A 19144-nucleotide genomic window follows, 5' to 3' on the forward strand; every position below is an offset into this window, starting at 1 on the left:
CTTTTCTTTTTTTTTATCGCGGGGCACCCCCCGCCGGTTCCTCCCTGGGGTCCCCCCCCCTCCAAAAAGGTGTAGGGCCCCCGTAGCTTTGGGGTAAGAAATTCGCCCCCAAAGGGGGCCCCGGGGGCTGGGGGGTTTATTTCAGCCTTTTTTTTTTTCCCGGGGGCCCCCAAAAGCACCTTCCCTTTCCCTTTGTTTCCCCCCCCCCCGCGGTTCCCCGTCGGGCGGGGGGGGAAAACAGGGCCTCAGGACCGCCTCTCCCCTCTTGGCTGGAAACCCACCCAAAAACCTCCCCACCCACCTACCCCCACCAGCCAGGTCACAGGCAGACGCGGGGGGGGGGGGGGGGGGGGGAAGGGGGCAAGGTCACAAGACCCAGTCTAGACGGGCCAGGCCAAGTTTACTCTCCTCATTTCACCTTGACCTTGGACTCCGGAGGCAGGGAAGCCAGTTTCCCAGCCAGGAGCGAGCTCCCAGAAAGACCCACCTTCACTTCGGCTCCTCTCTCCTCCTTCTACCATCATCACCCCTCGTGCTAGCCTGCTTGCCTGCTCCTGTAACCTTTCTGTTGTATTTTCTGCCTACTGCCAGCCCAGCCTGAAGCCTGATTTCGGAAATCTAAGGATGTTGATCACACTGATGAAGATTAGTTTCTTATCCTAACTCACCCTTGCCAGGACCTCTCCATGCTCTCCATCTTCAAACACCACCTTCCCCTACAGAAAGAAGGGAGACTGCGTGGCTGGGTCTCAGGATAGACCTGGCCATTTGCTCTTGGGGCTGGCGGGGTCCAGTGGGTCTGGCTTAGCCTGAGGTTACTGTGAGCTGCCTGGACAGGAGTACCCAGCATGTAAACGCTGCAGCAGGGGCAGAAAAGAGGGAGATGCTGCAGCCCCTCTCCCCTCTCCCCCCCCCCCTCTTTATGACCTCTTCTCCTCAGGGAGGCCCTGTGCAGAAAGGGAACTTGGCTCAATTCCACCGAGATGTGCCCTGGAAAGGGTTGCCTCTGTTAAGGCATCAAGTTGGGTGTAGGAAGGCCCGTAAGTCGGGAGATTGCGAGGGAAGAAGGGGGGGGGGTTACCGTAAGTTGGTGTTAATTTGTCCTTTGAAATATGGGACAATTTTAAAGCATGAAAACAATTCACACTATAAGGGAGCTAAAACTGCACTGATCCGGGCTCTGCCCGGCCCACTGGCCCACACCAGCCTAACGGCCCTGGGCGGCCCCGGGCTGAGGTCGGTCCTCCTGGGGCCTCCCATCTCTCCCTCATTTCAAGTTTCCTTTTGTACACAGATATGAGAGCAGGAGTGCTCTTATTCACATCCAGCGCTTTTTTAGCTTTCCTAGACCTACTCCTCTCCCCCCTCTGCCCCCCTTTCTTTGAAAAATCTCACTCCGAGGTTTTTTATTTCTATTGTATATTGAAATGCCAGCCTATTCTATTGCCCCAATTTCCCATTTCCCTCCTTTTATTCTCCATGTTTCACTGAGAGCATCTCTACTCCATGCGGTGATCTGTGTGCGGGGGCGGGAGGGGGGCCATCGCATCCTTCCAGCACTGTGCGGACCAGAGTCCCTCTCAGAAAACTGGGGCTTTAGGGTAAGTGGCTGGCAGTAGGAAATGGAAACGCCATCCCGTCATCAAAGTCTCTCTTCCTGCCCGGCTTCGGGACCTAGTGAGCTTCAGGGGAGTCGCCCTGGGCCCCAGCCGGGCTCCCCACGCCCTGCCCCCGCGCGCTGACGCCTGCTTTCTAGTTTCTTCACTTATTAAGGAAAAAATCCAGTTTCTCCCTCACCCTTAGTTCCAAGTCCCGATCCACTCACAGCGATCTTTTGGGGGGTGGGATTTGTCTCCCCCATATACATCCTAAGCCTAGGGGGAGACGCCCAGGAATAGTCCTCGCCTCTCCAGACCCCTTTGCGTCGGCCAAATTGAGCCTCCCCGCCCCCCTCCTCATTCTCCCTCCCAGGGGCCTGCCAGGGGGCGTTGCCCTGTCCCTTTAAATCTCCCAGCTCCCTCCTCTTTGCCCCTCCTGACAGCCAATCAGCACAGAGCTTTTCCACTTTGCCCCGCCCCACCTGGAGGGGTGGGAACTCCAGGAGACCGGGCCCGGCTCGCTCGGCGCTGGCCGAGTCACGTGGGCGCGGGAGGGGTGTGGAGGGGAGGCGGGCGGCCGCCGGCGGATTTCTTAATGAAGTGTCCCCGCATGCGTAGAAGGAATCTGGGGGAGGGAGGTGGAAACACCAGGAGGAGGGGAGGGGTGGGGAGGGACAGGAGGAGGGATGGGGGAGGGGAAAAGAGAGCGAGGTGTCTCCCCAGCTCGCTGCCTCTGGCAAGTGGAGTTTTTAAAAAGCTCGAGCAGATCATGTCATGACGACTTCGCTGCTCCTGCATCCGCGCTGGCCAGAGAGCCTTATGTACGTCTATGAGGACAGCGCGGCGGAGAGCGGCGGCGGCGGCGGCGGGGGAGGCGGCAGCGCGGGCGGAGCGGGGGGCGGCTGCAGCGGAGCGAGCCCCGGCAAAGCCCCGAGCATGGACGGGCTGGGCAGCAGCTGCCCGGCCAGCCACTGCCGCGACCTGCTTCCCCACCCCGTGCTGGGCCGCCCACCGGCTCCCCTGGGTGCCCCTCAGGGCGCCGTCTACACGGACATCCCGGCCCCGGAGGCGGCGCGCCAGTGCGCCCCGCCGCCCGCGCCCCCCACCTCGTCCAGCGCCACCCTGGGCTACGGCTACCCGTTTGGTGGCAGCTACTACGGCTGCCGCCTGTCGCACAACGTGAACCTGCAGCAAAAGCCTTGCTCCTACCACCCGGGCGATAAGTACCCGGAGCCGTCGGGCGCCCTGCCCGGCGACGACCTGTCCAGAGCCAAGGAGTTCGCCTTCTATCCCAGCTTCGCCAGCTCCTACCAGGCGATGCCCGGCTACCTGGACGTGTCGGTGGTGCCTGGGATCAGCGGGCACCCGGAGCCGCGTCACGATGCGCTCATCCCTGTCGAAGGCTACCAGCACTGGGCTCTCTCCAACGGCTGGGACAGTCAGGTGTACTGCTCCAAAGAGCAGTCGCAGTCCGCCCACCTCTGGAAGTCTCCCTTTCCAGGTAAGGATGGGGCCCGAGTGCCGCGGCCGCCGCCAGGGACCCTCCCCGCCCCGCCTGCCCCCGGGCTCCGCGCCCCAGCCACCCCCGCCGTCTGGTCCCGGCGCGCCGGCTTTGCTGGGCTGCCGATGGAGCTGGCCCGGCGAGCTGCGCTGAGGAATGCTCCGGGGAAGAAATCTGCTCCGACACGTTCCCCGAAGCTGCCTGGCTGAGAGTGAAGCAATCACAGGCGCCCGAGCGCCGGGCCGCCGGCTGCGCTCTAGTCGGTAGCTCGCCTCCTCCTCCCCCAGCCGGCTCCAGTCTCGCGCGTGGCTCTGTGCCGGCGAAGCCCGCTTCCGGCTAAGAATGGGGGTGGGGAGGGCCTAGAGTACCTTGGAATCCACAATCACCAGCCCCAAACCCTCAACCCACCAAATAACTGGGGGGGAAAATAAGAACCCCCGTTTTCTTTGCCAGAATTTCCAAGATCGGTCAGGCACTAGACAGTTGAGTGTGTGTGTGTGTGTGTGTGTGTGTGTGTGTGTTTTAAATAGGAGTCCGATTTGCCACAGTCTACAGAAATGTAGGATACTACCTTTTTCTTTTCTTTTTTATCTATTAAAAAAATTTGGCCATGAATTTCCCAATTGTTAAAGGAGCAGAGCTAAAATCTCTCTTGAGAGGGTGTGTAGAGAAAGAAGTTTGAATCCCTCTCCTGAGATATAAATTTTATTTTTCTCTCTGGTATACTGAGTTCAAATAATGTGGGTGTTTCCACTGCTAACTCCCGCAAGTGTGGGGGGAGAGAGTTATCCATGCCACAACACAGAAAGAAGGTGGTAAGGATGAGAGGGGTAGGGGAGGAAGACCTGTTCTGAAGGGACCTGGGGTCCAGGCCCAGGCTGAGAGCCCCTCAGTTTTGTCTGGCTATGTGTGGGGTATGGGGGGTGGAATTCACCATTGCCCTATTCCTCTTTAAATGAGGCTTTCCCTAAACAGGAGGGGATCTTGCAACCCACCCAAGGGTTTCTAAAAACCATTTGGGAGCTTTGAATGCAGCACTGCACTGAGAAATCAGGATTTGGGATCTAACAAATCCAGAGCTTCAGTCTGCTCTGGCTGTAAGTAGAGCTCAGGGAGAGAGGGCTGACTGGCTCCCTTCCAACGTCCACAGGGGCCCAGTGGGGCCCAGCGCAGCCACACATGTCTCCCCATACTGCCCAGAGGTCCCCCAGCTCTGCATATGGGCCTAGGGACATTTTCATTGGAAAATATAGACTGAAGACCTCTTAAGAGTGGGCCCGAAATTCCTCTGCATCTGGGACTGGGGAAAGGGCAGATGGTGAGAATATCACTGAATTATGTTAGAAAGTGTAGCAAATAACATTCTTGTAAATATTCTGAGAATACTCAATATAACATACAACTGAATACCCGGGTGGAACCCACCCTAGGCACCCCATTTCTGGTTGCAAGAAGATTTAAGGATGATAGAATTTTAGTACATGGTATCATGCATTACATATTTGGCATTGGCGATAATATTTTTATATAATAAGATTTCTATTATTAACCACCTAATATGAAACATACACTAATATATTTCTAGAATACAGGCAATTCACATGTAGAGAGATGGCCCTTTAATCCCCCAATTCTCCCAAATGGAAAGGTCCTTAGGAATTGGGTATCTAGCAGGAATTCTTGGAGCAGGTGGAGCCAATAGGCCATTCTAAAGGGCCGAAAGACAGGGGAGCATATACCCACCAGGCCCACTCTGGGCAGAAGTGCAGGTCTGGAGCAGTGGGCGATGGGTTTAATGTGAAGAAGTGAAGAGGAGCTTCTCTGGCATCCTTATGTATTCGTGTGGAGTGGAGTAGGGGTGAAGGATTGAAGAGAAGCTCAGAAATATCTTGGAATAAAATATACATTTTAAAGATTCCCTGGGGGGGAAAACACGCTAGAAATAAACACTTTGTGATCACAGCCTCCTAGAGAAAAATAGCTTTGAAATAAAAAATATATAGCCCAACTGAGATGTAATACATTTGCAAATTATGGCATGCAAATTACAGCATGGAAATGGATATAAAACCCAGTGTGTCTCAGCAGCTATGTGCTCAAACACTCCCTGTGTGGAAATAGAATCAGGCTGGTGTATCACAGTGAGTGCAGAGGTCCAGGCAATAGGCAGATGAAAAAGAAATGATCTTCAGACACCCTCCATCTTTCTGCCCACACAGAGATCTTTTAGAAGCAGTGAGATTTCCAGATAACTCTGTCTATGCAATTGTGGTTTGTTCCACAGCATCTAGGCATAAACACTACTGTCTCTCTTCAGCGCCTCTGGCTCTGAGAAACCTCATCTATGGCAGTCTGGGCTGGTGTGGGAGATGGAGCAATTGTTCAGAAAGATCCAAATAATTAGGGCCAAGATGTGTTGTGGCTTTTTCCTTCCCCCAATTATACAGACCCTTGCTTCATTGCGCTTGCTCTCTCTGTCTCTCTGTCTCTCTCTCTCTCTTCCTTCCAATGGTGAGTGTAGACTTTTTTTTTCTTCAGAGAGAGGCAGAAATTTTGAGAGAGAATCAGCAAAGAAAGGATGGGGAGAGACAGAGAGGATTAGGAGAGAGAGAGAACGAGAAAAACATTTAGTGGGTTCTTTGGGTCATGCTGGAGTACCTACTGACAAGCCTTTGGATTTTGGTTGAGAAGAGAAGCTAGGATTTCTAGCTGAGGAAGGCGTCCTCTGCAGAGCCCTGTTGTGGCAGTAAGTGGGCAAGAGCGAGGGAGCAGTAGGAACCTGTACACAGAGCTCCAAGAGAAAGCTATGGCTGAGCATTGATCTGATTTTTATTTGCTCTTCAAAAGTGTCTATTAGATTCCCAGGTATGAAGTGGTTTGGGTGCGTGTATGCTCTGGAGGGAGATTAGGGAAGGGTTGAGTGTAATATTAATTAGCCAACTCCCCTGTTTACTTTAGGCAGTATAGACACTATTCCAGGTCTAAGCTTTAGATGTTCCCACATCTGTGGATCCCACTTCCTTTTCAGACAAGACAACAGACAATGAAGGGGGCTTCTGTGAGAAGGCAAGAGAGAAGGTATTTCCCCAGGAGGCCTTTAAAAATCCCCAGCAGTTTGGTCTGGTCCATGAAAAACTTGGCCAAATCAATCCTGGTATTCTACAGAGAAAAAGAGCCAGCTTAAATCAATTACTTGTTTTTTAAAACTGATTTTTAGGGTTGCATTGATTAAACCTCATTGGAAAATTAGAGTTACAAAATTGGGTAGGTAATTGTGAGCATTTACAAAAAGTGAGGGGAAAAACAACAACAACAACAACAAGGACAATTATCTGGTTACTTCAGGAATTAAATGCCACTTTTATTCCATTTTGCTCTCCAGGGAAAAGAAGGCATTTTATTTTATTTTATTTTATTTATTTTATTTTTTGAAAAGGAGATATTTTAAAGCTGGATTGTATCAGGTGGTTTATTTCTATTTGAGAAATCCAAAAATCTGGGTTTAAAATCTTAAACTTAAGTTATTTTATCCAGTCTAGAGCCTCAAATTCTCATCTTGTAAATGAGTTTACTAAAATAATCCTGAAAAAAAAGTTCTGGGGATTAACACAAACAAAAAGAAAACCTCACAATGACCTCATGATATCATTACTTACCTTCTCTGTATTATTCTTGTCTCAGAATCATCAATTTCCTGAATCATAGTTACATCTGTAAGAGTAAAAAACAACTTGAGAACTGAGAGGTTTTTAAAAAAATTATCTTGTACAAAAAATCATTTTTAATCTAAAGGATCTTCTCTGTTAAAGTGAAGTTGTTTTGTTTTTCAGATTTTTATAAAACCTTGGCCTATTCATACATAGGCAGAGACAAGGGACAAATCCAACAATTTTCCTGAGAAATTGTCATCACGAAGACAGCCAAACCAGGCCATTGGAACCCCCCTCTCCCATATTCTTCCTGAGCACTTTTCTCAGGAGACATCTCTCTCCATCCTATAGAGATAAGGGTCCCAGTGGGAATGGGTATAGGGAAGGTGTTGTATGAGGGTGGGGTGAGAACAGCATTTCAGGAAGAGCTTTGTGTTTTCACCCCGGACTGTTTCTACACTCTCAAAGGGTAGAGAACGAAGGAGAAACCCCCAATATTCTGTCTTCTTCACTAGCTTCTGTCTGAAGAAGTCTAATAACTATATTTTAAAAATTAAGGGGCCATTTGTTTAGATAATCTCCCTAGTTTCCCACTTCCCCTTGAAAGTGTGGCTATGACATTTTTATTGACAGAGGTGAGGGTGGAGTGGAAGGGGGGTATAAGTGACATTTTTTTGTTTTTGGTTTCTGTGAAATTTTCAGAGTATAAAGAAACTGAACTACTAGTGGTTAGGGTGACAAGGTATTTAGGATTTAGGGTTAGGATTCCTGCATGGGATGAAGAGAGTTTTCTTCGGCTTTGGAAGAATGGAGAGGAGAGGGGGTTGGAGCAGAGCAGAATTTGCTCTGTTTTGGTGGGTGGACATTTGTGGGGGCAGGGGGACATTGAGTTCTTTCTATAGACTTATGTGAATAGCTGATTTTACCCCCCAAGAAGGGCCCTCCTGGTGCCTTCTCTGGTGGACAGACCCTGGGGCGTGGACCCTTTACTTCCAAGGACTGATTCTCTATATCTCAGGACCAGGGCCTCCTATCCTACCTTGGATGTTGTTAAGTGGCTCACAAAATTGGACTCCTAGACTGATGGGCTCCCACGCAGGCTGGTGTCACCTGGACTGTTCTTCTCTCTGTCTAGTGGTGCGGGCATCAGATTCCTAGTGCAGAGCCAGTGAGCAAAGCCGTGAGCAGCCACTTGGTGGTCTGTGCCAACTGCAGCTATCTCCCTGCCCGACATGTCCTTCCTCAAACCTACAACAGAACATCTTTCTTTCATACTGGAGCAGAGGATGAGCTGATGGCTGCCCAAATGATTTACCTGCAGGAAGGCCTGCAGACCAGAGTGAAATTTGAAGGGACCCCTCTAAGGGCACAGAGATTCTAGTGACACAGAGATTTTAGTGACACAGAGATTGCGGTGCCAAGCCTTAATGAAGCCTGAGACAAAAAGAAAATCAGTAATACTGTCCCAGTGTTTATTTTTTTTAAATATATATTTTATTGATTTTTTACAGAGAGGAAGGGAGAGGGATAGAGAGTTAGAAACATCGATGAGAGAGAAACATCGATCAGCTGCCTCCTGCACACTCCCTACTGGGTACGTGCTGCAACCAAGGTACATGCCCTTGACCGGAACCGAACCTGGGACCCTTGAGTCCGCAGACCGACGCTCTATCCACTGAGCCAAACCGGTTAGGGCTCCAGTGTTTATTTTAAAAAATTGATACTTTGTTCATCATGGATATTTTGCATTCATTTTGATTTTTTAAAGCATTGTACTCAAGTATTGTTTATCTTGATGACTGAGTATTTTGTGCCCCCTCCTTTAAAGTTTGAACCAGAGAAAAATACCACAGTGGCCTCACCTCCGTCGTGGCCTTGCTACTAGAGAGCAAAAGATTTGGGGGCAATCCGCTGGCCCGCTTTGAGTCCCTGCCAGAACTTTGCGCCCAGTCTGCGGTGCGGTGTCGATGCCCGTAGCCCAGTCCAGGTTCCATCCACGAGACTCACTCCCTGCCCGCCTGCCTTCTCTCCCCCCTTAGACGTGGTTCCCCTACAGCCTGAGGTGAGCAGCTACCGGCGCGGGCGCAAGAAACGCGTGCCCTACACCAAGGTGCAGCTGAAGGAGTTAGAGAAGGAATACGCGGCCAGCAAGTTCATCACCAAAGAGAAGCGCCGGCGCATCTCTGCCACCACGAACCTCTCCGAGCGCCAGGTCACCATCTGGTTCCAGAACCGTCGAGTCAAAGAGAAGAAGGTGGTCAGCAAATCGAAAGCGCCTCATCTCCACTCCACCTGACCGCCCACCCGGCCACCTTCCCCCTCTATTTATGTCGCCGCTTTGTACCATAACCAAACTCACCGAAGGACCCTTCGCCGGTGCAGACGAATATTTAATGTTAACAAGAAAGAGGAACCGTGGCTGGGAGGCAGAGAGTATCCAAGGGCGGGCGCCCTGCCGTCCCCCTACTCCCCACCCCATCCTCAACCCCCACCCCCATCTAGATGGGATCTACTGGGCCTCAACAGCTTTGGAAGTGGGTCCCTGGCGGGCGGCGGGAGCAAAGCTGCCGGGGCCCCATCCCCCCCTCTCCCATCTCCTTGTAAGAAAGCCAAGTGGCAGCGAAGAGCAAGAAGAGCCCAATCATTGCAAACAAAGCAGGGTTGGAGAACCCCAATGACCCCATTCTTGCCTCCTCCTTTGCCCAGCAGGTAGAGGATCCTCCTGAGGTATCTCAACCTCAGTGCAGGACCTGGTGAGCTTAAAATTTCCTTCCAGTCCTCCCCTGCTCCCTGTCCCTACTGCACTCCTTAGTTAGGCAAGAATTCCCAATTAAGATTTTTCTGTGCATATTTTAAAAGTCGTGTTAATGATAATTATTAGGGGTCAGGCACCGTGATTGGAGTACAGGCAGCACATAGGTTTTCTTTCTTTCTGTTTCAACAAAAGCTGGAATTGGCCTAAGAGCCACCTACCCCCCTCAACCAGGAAACTGAATTTCTCAGGAGCCGCCTTTGCCTCCACTGCCTCTTCTGTTCTGCTCTCCCAGTCATCACACAGGAATCCAAGGTCAGAAACTCAACCAGCCTTCTAAATATTTTTCTCTCCTCCTCCTCCTCCTCCTCCCTTCCTCCCTCCCTTCCTCCTCCTCCTCCTCCTCTTCCTCCTCCTCCTCCTCCTCTTTCTTCTTCTTCTTCTTCTTCTTCTTCTTCTTCTTCTTCTTCTTCTTCTTCTTCTTCTTCTTCTTCTTCTTCTTCTTCTTCCTCTTCTTCTCCTTCCTCCTCCTCCTCTTTCTTCTTCTTCTTCTTCTTCTTCTTCTTCTTCTTCTTCTTCTTCTTCTTCTTCTTCTTTCTCTCTCTCTCTCTCTCTCTCTCTCTCTCTCTCTCTCTCTCTCTCTCCAGGCCATAAAGAAGTAGAATCTTTTTTTCTTAAAGAAAATAAATAAATAAAGAAACCACAGGATGGAGTTTGGGGTCCCCAGCAGAATCCCTCTCCAGTCACTTCTCCATCATGGCAGTAGCTGAGAACAGAGGCCTCATACTTTCACTTTTACTGATTGTCCAGAGGAAAGCAGTTTTCTTCCAGGAAGCCAAAATAAGGGCCCCCACAAAGCCAGCTAATGGAGACGCTGCCTAACATTTCCCTCTTCAAGGCCAACTTGGTGCTAGGGGGCCCCTCACCTTCTCCCACTGGCGCATTACAAAACAGTGTTCTTTTGCAATGTTCATCAGAAATAGGCTTTTTAAAAATGTTGTGTATCTGTATATAGTATTGTGATGTCTGAATGACAATGTATTGAATTGAATGCAAAAAGAAAAACCCACAAACCTGTTTTTAAAATAAAATCTTTTTTTGGGCCTTGATTTTATTGCTCAAAGTCTTTGGAAGCCTCTCTTTCCAGTGGCTCTTCAGAGACGTTTCTGATGCCCTGACTCAGCCAGAATGGGCACTGGAAGAGCACAGCCATCACCCCAGCTGGGAAGACCCCTGACTCATATTTTGCTCCAGTTTCTTTTTTAACTTTGGGTGGTTGAAACTATCTAGACAGGAGAAAAGTTCTTTCCATCCTGATGGAGAGAAGGATGTAATCAGCAACTGAAAAGGCCTGGGAGCAGGTGAGTGAGAAAAATACTTGCTATTTCAGTTAGTAGTTGGGGCTCAGATCTGGATTTGGGGGCTGGAGCTGAATGCTGTAGTGACAGCAGTGGAAAGCTAACTGGAGGCCCTACTGTCTGCAGAGGGTCCCAAATTCCTACAGCCAGTTCAGGGCGGAGGCTAGGGAGAGGTTCGCACTGCCACCCCTGCCCTGCTCGGTGTTCCCAGGCTGCACTCTTTCTTTCCCCAGCGACCTATGTAGAGAGGTCAGGCTGCTAGGATCCCTGGTGCCCCCAGTTCACTAAAGCAACCCCACTTTTATTCTCCAGCATTCCTGGAAACCTCGGTCTTTCAAGCAATCTGGAGCCCCATAGGCCCTGCCACTAATTTGTTTTTTTCTGTCGAGTCAGTCCATGCCTATCTCCCTATCTGGCAGAGTTAATGAGATTGTTAAATTGTCAGGTTAGGAGACTTTTAAAAAGCAACATCGCCTAAAACAATGTTATCTTGGATTAAATCTTTACTGCGGCAATTTTTATATATAATATTCTTCCTCTCCTGAGACACAGAAAGACTGGAGGCATTGAATTGGAAATTAGAGTTCTCTGGTCTCCCTTTACCTGATGGCTGAAGTTTTAAATATTTTATTGAAATAAATAAATGTTTCTGAGGATGAAACACACACATGCACACACAGGGAGTCTGAGAGACAAAGAGCCTGAAGAATTCACCATCTCTGGAGGCTTTGCTACTGATGTGGCACCAGTCCTGTTCAAGTGCATTTTAACTCTGGGTTAACTATCAAAGAACCATATGCTGGGAAGTAGAGATTTAGGAGGTGTAAGTGAATCTCCCAGGAATAAGGTTCATTTTTAATTCCATCTCCCCTTTCTCTTCCTATCCACCACCCTAACCTTTCCCCAAAACCAGAGTCTCCCTTGAGATGAAAAGAGTTGAAGATTAAATGTATGCTTGAGCAGAAAAAGAAACTGAATAGATAAGAGGTCTGGGGCTCTCTTGATATGGTCCCCACCTCTCTTGACTTGAAGATGCATTGGGCAGTCCCACAACACCCAATGTACACACAGTGGAAGTTGGAGACTGGGCGGGGGGAGAAGTCTAGAGTTCTCTGAGGGGCCCTCCGCTTCTGCACACAAACCCACAAGTAATCAAATGAGTGAATCTTTCCACACACAGAGGGATCGGCACTAAAGCCCCAGAAGAGGGCGATGAAAAAGAGGAGAGCCTGGTCAGTATGGCTCAGTGGTTGAGACTTGACCTATGAACCAGGAGATCATGAACCAGGAGGTCATAAACCAGGAGGTCACTGTTCGATCCCCACCCCCACCCCCACTCCATGGCACATGCCTTGGGTTGCCAGCTCGAGCCCCAGTGTGGGGTGTGCAGAGGGCAGCCTATCAATGATTCTCTCATCATTGATGTTTCTATCTCTCTCTCTCCCTCTCCCTCTCTGAAATCAATAAAAAAATTTTAAAAAGAAAAGAGAAGGAGAAAGCCTGTGGAAGCTCACTGGGGTTGCACTGGGACCCTGGTAACCCAGGCAAAGACTGAAGTCTCTCTGAGTCCTTGTGAGTCCCAATGTGTTTAAGACCCTCTCAAGCCCTGGATTAAATGTGTCTGAATGGATTTTGGGTAATTGTCATGCCTGGATCAATTTTAAGATGCCTCTCCCATAAAAGTAAGTGAGCATGAGAATGGGAACTCCCATGTGAGACAGGTATTGTGTGACTGTGTGTTCTGGGGTGGCAACGTTGGGAAAATGTATTATTCTTTTCCTGATCATGTTGGTCCCTTACCTTTCTGTCCTCCAAGAAGTGGCATTCTCACTGGGGACTCTGTGAGACATTCCTGTCAAGGGTGTGTGTGTGTGTGAGTGTGTGTGTGTGTGTGTGTGTGTGTGTGTGTGTGTGGAGAGCCTTTGACCAGTGGAGAATTTCCTCAGCCTTTACTGCCTGTGTGTGCAACTGTGTAGGTAGGAGTGTCACCAGCCGGCACTCATCTCAGGGTATAGAATTGTTTTCTCTTCTTTATTCAAATCTATAAAAAGGCTTTCTTTCTAAGGCCAGTCTCCTAGTGTTGGTGTGAGAGTCAGGCTGCAATAAATATGAGAGTACAAGGGAATAGCAGGGCTGTGAGCACAGAGGCTTCTCCTGGAGACAGCCCTCCCCTCTGGGATGGAAGCCCCTGCTGTCTTTCTCACAGTCTGGGGTGGCATTCTCCACCCTTCATGCCCCACCAGGTCAGGACCGGGGATCCTGGATGGGCGTGGGCTGGAGCCTCACAGGACTCTCCATCTGGGGGCCACTCTCCCAGGCCGCCAGGGAGGGCTCAGTTACATCCTTTCCATGTCCTTCCCCACCCACATCTTCATCCCCAGACCCAGGGCCAGCAGACGGGCCTTTCAGCCGCAGTCCCACAGCCAAGAACCCACCTGAGGGAGCAAGGCCAGCAGTTCTCGGGAGATTCCTCCACCGCTGTCTCTATGCCATCTGCTCCTGCGGCTGATCCACAGACAGCTGGGTCAGCAGTGAGGGAGTACAGCAGGGACAGCCCTCTGACATTCTCCATGGCTCAGGGGATTGGGAGCTGGGGACGTGGCGGCAGCCCCTCTGTTCAAAAGAGAACTCCTCACGCTAGGATCCACCTGGGTGCGACTCAGGTGGCCTGGGTAAGGACGGTGCTGATCCCAGGCTGCTGGCGTGAGCCCACCCCTCAAAAACCTCCAACTGCAGGATCAGATGTGTATCCAGACTTGCGTTGGGGGAGGATAGAGGGGCCCTGGGAAGCGAGGAGCTCCTGGGAGGAGGAGGGGGCCAGAGCCTTTCGCAACCAACCAGGCTCTTCCTCTTTTAGCCTTGACCGTGACTAGGTCTTTCTGACCTTGACATCGCAAGGAGCACATGCGAGGGGGGAGGGGGGAAAAGGCCTTGATCTTCCGGTGGCCAGAGAAGGGGAGGGCCGCGAGCCCCCTCGACGCGCCATCCCCCCTTCCCGCCAGAGCCCGCCGCCTCTGTTTACACACAGAGGAGGTGTCGTCTTCAGTCTAGACAGGGGCGCTAATAACGACCATAAAAGGCGGCCTCCCCAGAGATGCTCGCAGCTCAGCTCCCGCGCGCCGACCGCTGGCCGCTCCCTCCGCCTCCTCCGCCCCGCCCTCCTCAGATACCTCGGCTTGGCCTGCGGCGGGTCTTGGGGAAGGGGGAGAGGGTGTCTAGAAGCTGAGAGCCCCCGCCCCGCATCCTTCCGAACCTCTTCCGTCTCCAAAGGTAAGTGGACCCCGCTCTTCCGGCCCAGCCATCCTCGGGGTGAACAGCACGTCCACCCCCCCACCTCCACCAGCCTCCTGGGCCGGTGGCCCCTACTCCGACCCGCCCGCGCTCCCCACCCCGCACTGGGGGCTTGACTTCGGGGGGCGTTTGGGTAGCTGGCAGAACAGACCCCAGGCAGATCTCAGCCGCTGCCCAGAGCTAGGCCTGGACGGAGGCCGCGGTCACAACCAGCCGCTGGCTGTGGGGCAGGGGGCTCTGGGAGGGTCGTCCTCACCCCACCTGGAGCTCGAGGTCTGCGGAGACCAGGCCCCCTTGCAGGCGGCTGTGGGTGTGACGTGTGATGAGGGTGTGTTGTTGTGTGTTTTTTAACTTGGTCCCACACCTTCCTTGACACTCAGTAATTCACTAGGCGGAGGAGATCCTCTGCTGGCGGAGGTGGAAAATGTCAGAGCCACGCAACCATTTAACTATTAGCGCGCCGGAAAGACAGAAAATGGGGAAAGATGGCCCATTTAGGGATGCTCAGGTGAGAGGTGGAGAGATGGCTTCCCAGATGTTCCCGCCGGGACTCCCCACCCCTTCCCTGTCTCCTGAGTGGCAACCGGGCTGGGGTCTTGCGGCGGGAGGCAGCTCAGAAGGAGCTGCGGGATCGAAGGACGTGAGGACGCTGCTGATCCCAGGCTGCTGGCTCGAGCCTAAAACCCTGACTGGGCCCCCTCACCCAAGACTTCTCTAAAGCCCCCACCTCCAGGCTGTAGGTCCTTAGAAGGCAATACCTGGAGAAGGGGCCTCCCAGATTTCTTTTGTAAGTCCCGGGCTCCCAGAGGAAGACCTGGGAACCAAGTGCGCTCCGGCCTCTGGAGGAGCTCCTGAAGCAAAAACAGAGACTGAGCTCCCTTCCTTTACCTCTGTCTAGTCTGAATCCGACCAAGGCCCTGTTGCAAGTCCAACTGCCCTAAAGGGGTGAAACAGAGAGGCCTGAGGGGTGGGGGCCCAAGCCGTCCACATTCGCCGCTTTTCATCTCCCCTCTCCCTGCCTGCTCAGCCCCTACTCAGATCTCTTTCAAGGCCCAAGCGCTGCCTCATTTGCATATGCGGCGGAGCCGCTCTCCGCAAACTAGACAGTGACCTTGAACCGGGCCACCGCGGCCTCTCCACTGACGGGGAGAAGACGGCACCGCCGCGCTGCATCATTCCGACCCCGGGAAGCCCGAACGCAGCCGCTCACAGCTGCTCCGCGGTGGCCTGCGCAGCCGCCTTGACCCCGCCACCAGAACCGGCGTAGATTTTATAATCAGCTCCTCTCGCCTGGCTCAGCGGTGGCAGCGACTCGAGGCCCCGCGAGAAGGCCTCGAAGATGCGGGAGGGATGGAGGCTCAGGCAGAGAAGGCGCGGGAGAGGAGGCAGGGCGTCCAGCTGGTGGGTGTGCGGAAGCACGAGGGCTGCCACGGGTCTTTACGGAAAACCTTGGACCACATCCTGGCCTTCAGTTTTCATTAGCCCCTGAGTTAATGAGAGGGGCATGGCTGAGCCAAGACCAGCTGCAGCAGGAAGCCGTGGCTCAGACGCTAGCAAGCAGGTCACCTCCTCTAACCTTGTGATTTGATGAAAGTGCAGGAGAGTGGACGTACAGAGCGCTCCGCGGTTCCGGAGCCTGGGTCCCCGGCCAATTATAGTTTTGCAGGCGGCTGCGAAGTGCGAGCGGATTAAACCCGCGGTCTAGACGCGGCTGTCCAGCGCTTCAGGCCGGGAGTCCTTCCCAGCATCCGTATCCAGCCCCAGTGGGCTCAGGGCTAGCAGCTCTAGCCGAGTCTGGATTTAGATTTGATTTGAAGCCTCGCACCCGAGCCTCCCGCCGGCCCTGGGGACCCAGGCTGAGAGCGGCGCTCTGGGGGCTGTTTGTCTGAGGTGGTTAAGGAAGGGAGCTGCGTGCAGCGGGGGTCTTACAGGCCAACAGAACCGCGGTGGGTGCCAAGGGAGGCTGAGCGCTTTATGTTGCCCGGGTCCTCGCTGCGATCCTGTAAACCCCTAGGTTCACACTGAGTCCTGAGGAACCCGACACTGGAGATGCGGATTTCTATGATGATTCTTGGCAGCTCTCCCTGAGCGGACTCGGGGTCCGAAGCTCGGAAGAAAGGGGGTTTAAGCATGTACCAGTGCCCACAGAGTCCCAAACCTGGGAAAATGGCCTTTTTTGACGGGGCCTAATCAGTCTGATAGAAACTGCGAGTGCAGGAAACCTTCACTCCATCCTCGTTTCCCCTGCGTTGCATCTGCCGCCCTGTGGCCGCAGCTCTGTGTGCCGGGCGGTGGCCCGAGGGCAGCGAGCGGAGGTCTAGGCCTGGTATTTTCAAGCTCGGGAGGACTGGGGAGAGGCTGAGACTTTCCTCCTGGGGTCCCCCTTCTAGGAGATCGCGGTCCTCGGGGAGGGGAAAGAGAAGGGGGAGAAGCCTCACGGGAACTAGTGATTATTCCGCAAAGCTCAGCTCGGCATTTCTCACACCAACAATAGCGGCTGTGAGCCGAGGCCTGCAGACCTCGCCGCCAGCGCAATGTTCTGATTGAAAACTGCGGCAATATTAAAGTCACACCTTGTTTCGTTTTATGACCAAAATAACCCGCAAATAAAATTTTTAAAAATTAAAATTTCAGTGGCGCTCATTAATGCATCATGAAAAGGAGGCATAAATAATGTGTTGGAGGTGCTGTGACGTGGGAGTTGCAGCGGAGGGATGCTCCTCTCTGCAGCCGCGCAGCCCTTTAATCAGACACAACAAGGCCCATCCAGGCGGGTCGCTTGCCCACTGTTTGGCGCCCGGTTCCTGCGGTTCTGACTGGCGGTGACTGCGCCAGGCTGGCATCCCACTGCTTGGTCTCGGTTAGGCAAGTTGGGCCCCCAAAGGCTCCTGGGTGGGGGGCGGGGGGGCGGCTGGCGAGGCAGCCTGGCGGGCTTGGGCGGGGAAGGGGCAGACGCGGAGCGTCTAACTGCGGGGCCGGCAGGGCAGGCCGGCTGGGCGACGCCTGCACCGACGCATTTCTGGGGAGTGAGCAGCTATGGTTTGGGATATGAAATCGCCCGGAGCTGTGGAATTCTAAGAATCTGCGTCTCTCTCCGCTGCGTCCTGCAGAGAAGAGAGAGAAAAAGGGAGATGAGAATTTTTTGCTCCGGTCTGCTTCGGCTTTTGCTCAGACATTTAACTTTCACCTACGTGGGTGTGTTTTTTCTCTCCCATATGGAGTCTCTTAGTCTCTAATCTTCTCTAAATCTTCTGGTGTTTTCTCATATTTAGATGTTTCCTGAACTATTTATCTCACCTCGTATTACTAAAGCTGGGCATTGGATAAGGAGCCTGAAATAATCACATGGAAATTCGACTATTTTGTCTACTAGGCTCCGAGAGAATACACCTACTTTTGAAGGTTTTTGTATTATGTGTGTGTGTGTGTGTGTGTGTGTGTGTGTGTGTTGGTTTGTGTGTTTTTTTTCTCCTTTTTAATCCACTTGACTATGTTCTGTGGACTTAGTTGGAAAGGGTTTGTGATTTCCCTACCTTGACGAGTCTCACCAATGGCAGCATTGGGTACTCAGCCTTTTCCCGGCGGAGCTGCTGAGGCCAGCACCATAAACATAATTTTAAGCCCCCAACAGGATGGTTCTCTGGAGTTCTTTCCCTCGCTCCCAGCACACCTAGTGGCCTCAGCACTGCTGTCTGATGGTCCCAGAGCAGGTTGGGCCAATGTCCTCTGCACAGTGGGTGTCAGGAGCTTCCCAGGCCAACCAAGCTCTGCTAGGGGCCCAGAGACTCTCTTGCAAAGACTCTGGGAGATTCCCCCAGAAGCCCCTGTGACCCACAGAATCACAGTCAAGAGCAGTCCAACCCCCACATTCTCAAGGGCAGGTAGGCAGGTTCACATAGAGCTGGGCGCCTTCTTTTTCTGCCTCCCTCTGCATCCTTTCTCTACAGGTTGAGTGGACTTGTGAGGATAGGGTGGCTCCCATCGTGGGGGGAAGACCCTACATTAATAATGTTCCCCGGGTCCTTCCTGGAGGAAAGGGTCTCATATGCCTCCCCCAATTCCTGAGGAGAAAGAGCGGAAGAAGAAAAGCTCAGCAGCCACAGGGCCGAGAAAGAGCAGCAGGAGAACCTGCCCTTACCCCCACTCGCCTCTACTGTAAATAAACCCCGAGCCAAAGGGCTCATCCGTCTCCTTAAACAGCCAGTAAACTTTATATGACACAATATCTAATAGTAATTTATTGGGGAGATATTGTAAATTCCAACGGTTTTAGTTAATAAAGGAGCTAATTAAAGAGGGACGGGCTGTGCTGGGCCAGCTGTTGGTGAGAAGATAATACATGGGGGGGGGGGGGCGTGCAGGGTGCAGAAGTGTGTATGTGCGGGTATTTTTGGTGTGGCTATTTCCCCTTGCCCCGCGTCGGGCGGCTGCCTCGCTCTCTGCGTTCGGTTTTATATGATTTCTTTAAAAAACTAGAAACCAGCGAATAAATCTGTCCCCGCGTTTCGTGCGCCCCCCCCCCCATTGGGGAAGGGGGAAGTTGGAATTGGTGCGGGGTGGGGGGGATTCCCTGTCCCCACCCATCCCTCTGGGGGCGGCACCCCCGTGAGTTGGACGGCCAATGGGTGGCCGGTGCAGGTTTAACTATGTTTAATGTCAGATAGCAATAAAGTAGAAGCTGCCGGTCGGGCCCCGCGGAAATGGGAAAGCATAATCTCCTGAATCCCGGGTTTGTGGGGCCGCTGGTGAACATCCACACGGGGGAAACCTTCTATTTCCCCAATTTCCGCGCGTCCGGGGGCAGCTGCCCGGGCTGCCGTCGCTATTCTACCCGCGCCCGCGACAACGGGTGCTCGCTGCCCTGGGCCGTCGGTAGAAAACGGACAATGGGCTAACCCGCAGCCCTACCTTCGGCAGCCCCGTGTTCCTTAAACCGGCCTTTCGGTCCCCAGTGCAAACTGGGCGCGCGCGGGGGAAAGAAAGAGAGTTACTTC

General features: G+C 52.7%; 2 protein-coding genes across 2 annotated transcripts in view; both read left to right on the top strand.

Annotated features, from left to right (window-relative positions):
* The first annotated feature begins 2258 nt into the window (after positions 1-2258).
* Positions 2259-9905, top strand: HOXC13 (homeobox C13). The gene is made up of 2 exons (XM_006095779.3): positions 2259-3099; positions 8789-9905. The coding sequence occupies exons 1-2, from the start codon at positions 2373-2375 to the stop codon at positions 9043-9045; spliced, it is 984 nt and encodes a 327-aa protein (XP_006095841.1). The 5' UTR covers positions 2259-2372; the 3' UTR covers positions 9046-9905.
* An 8945-nt stretch (positions 9906-18850) lies between these two features.
* HOXC12 (homeobox C12) overlaps positions 18851-19144 on the top strand; it is a 1772-nt gene continuing 1478 nt past the window's right edge. The window contains exon 1 of the mRNA XM_006095826.1: positions 18851-19022. Coding sequence (XP_006095888.1) covers positions 18851-19022 — 172 coding nt within the window. The remainder of the gene's footprint in view (positions 19023-19144) is intronic.

The sequence above is a fragment of the Myotis lucifugus genome, unplaced genomic scaffold (genome assembly GCF_000147115.1).
Source record: "Myotis lucifugus unplaced genomic scaffold, Myoluc2.0 scaffold_160, whole genome shotgun sequence".
Classification (NCBI taxonomy): Eukaryota; Metazoa; Chordata; class Mammalia; order Chiroptera; family Vespertilionidae; genus Myotis; species Myotis lucifugus.

Bases quoted from the DNA above. Each gene is read 5' to 3' on its own strand.
- HOXC13 (XM_006095779.3), top strand. From the start codon at position 2,373: ATGACGACTTCGCTGCTCCTGCATCCGCGCTGGCCAGAGAGCCTTATG. The intron at 3,100-8,788 runs GTAAGGATGGGG...CTCCCCCCTTAG, and splicing joins CTGGAAGTCTCCCTTTCCAG to ACGTGGTTCCCCTACAGCCT.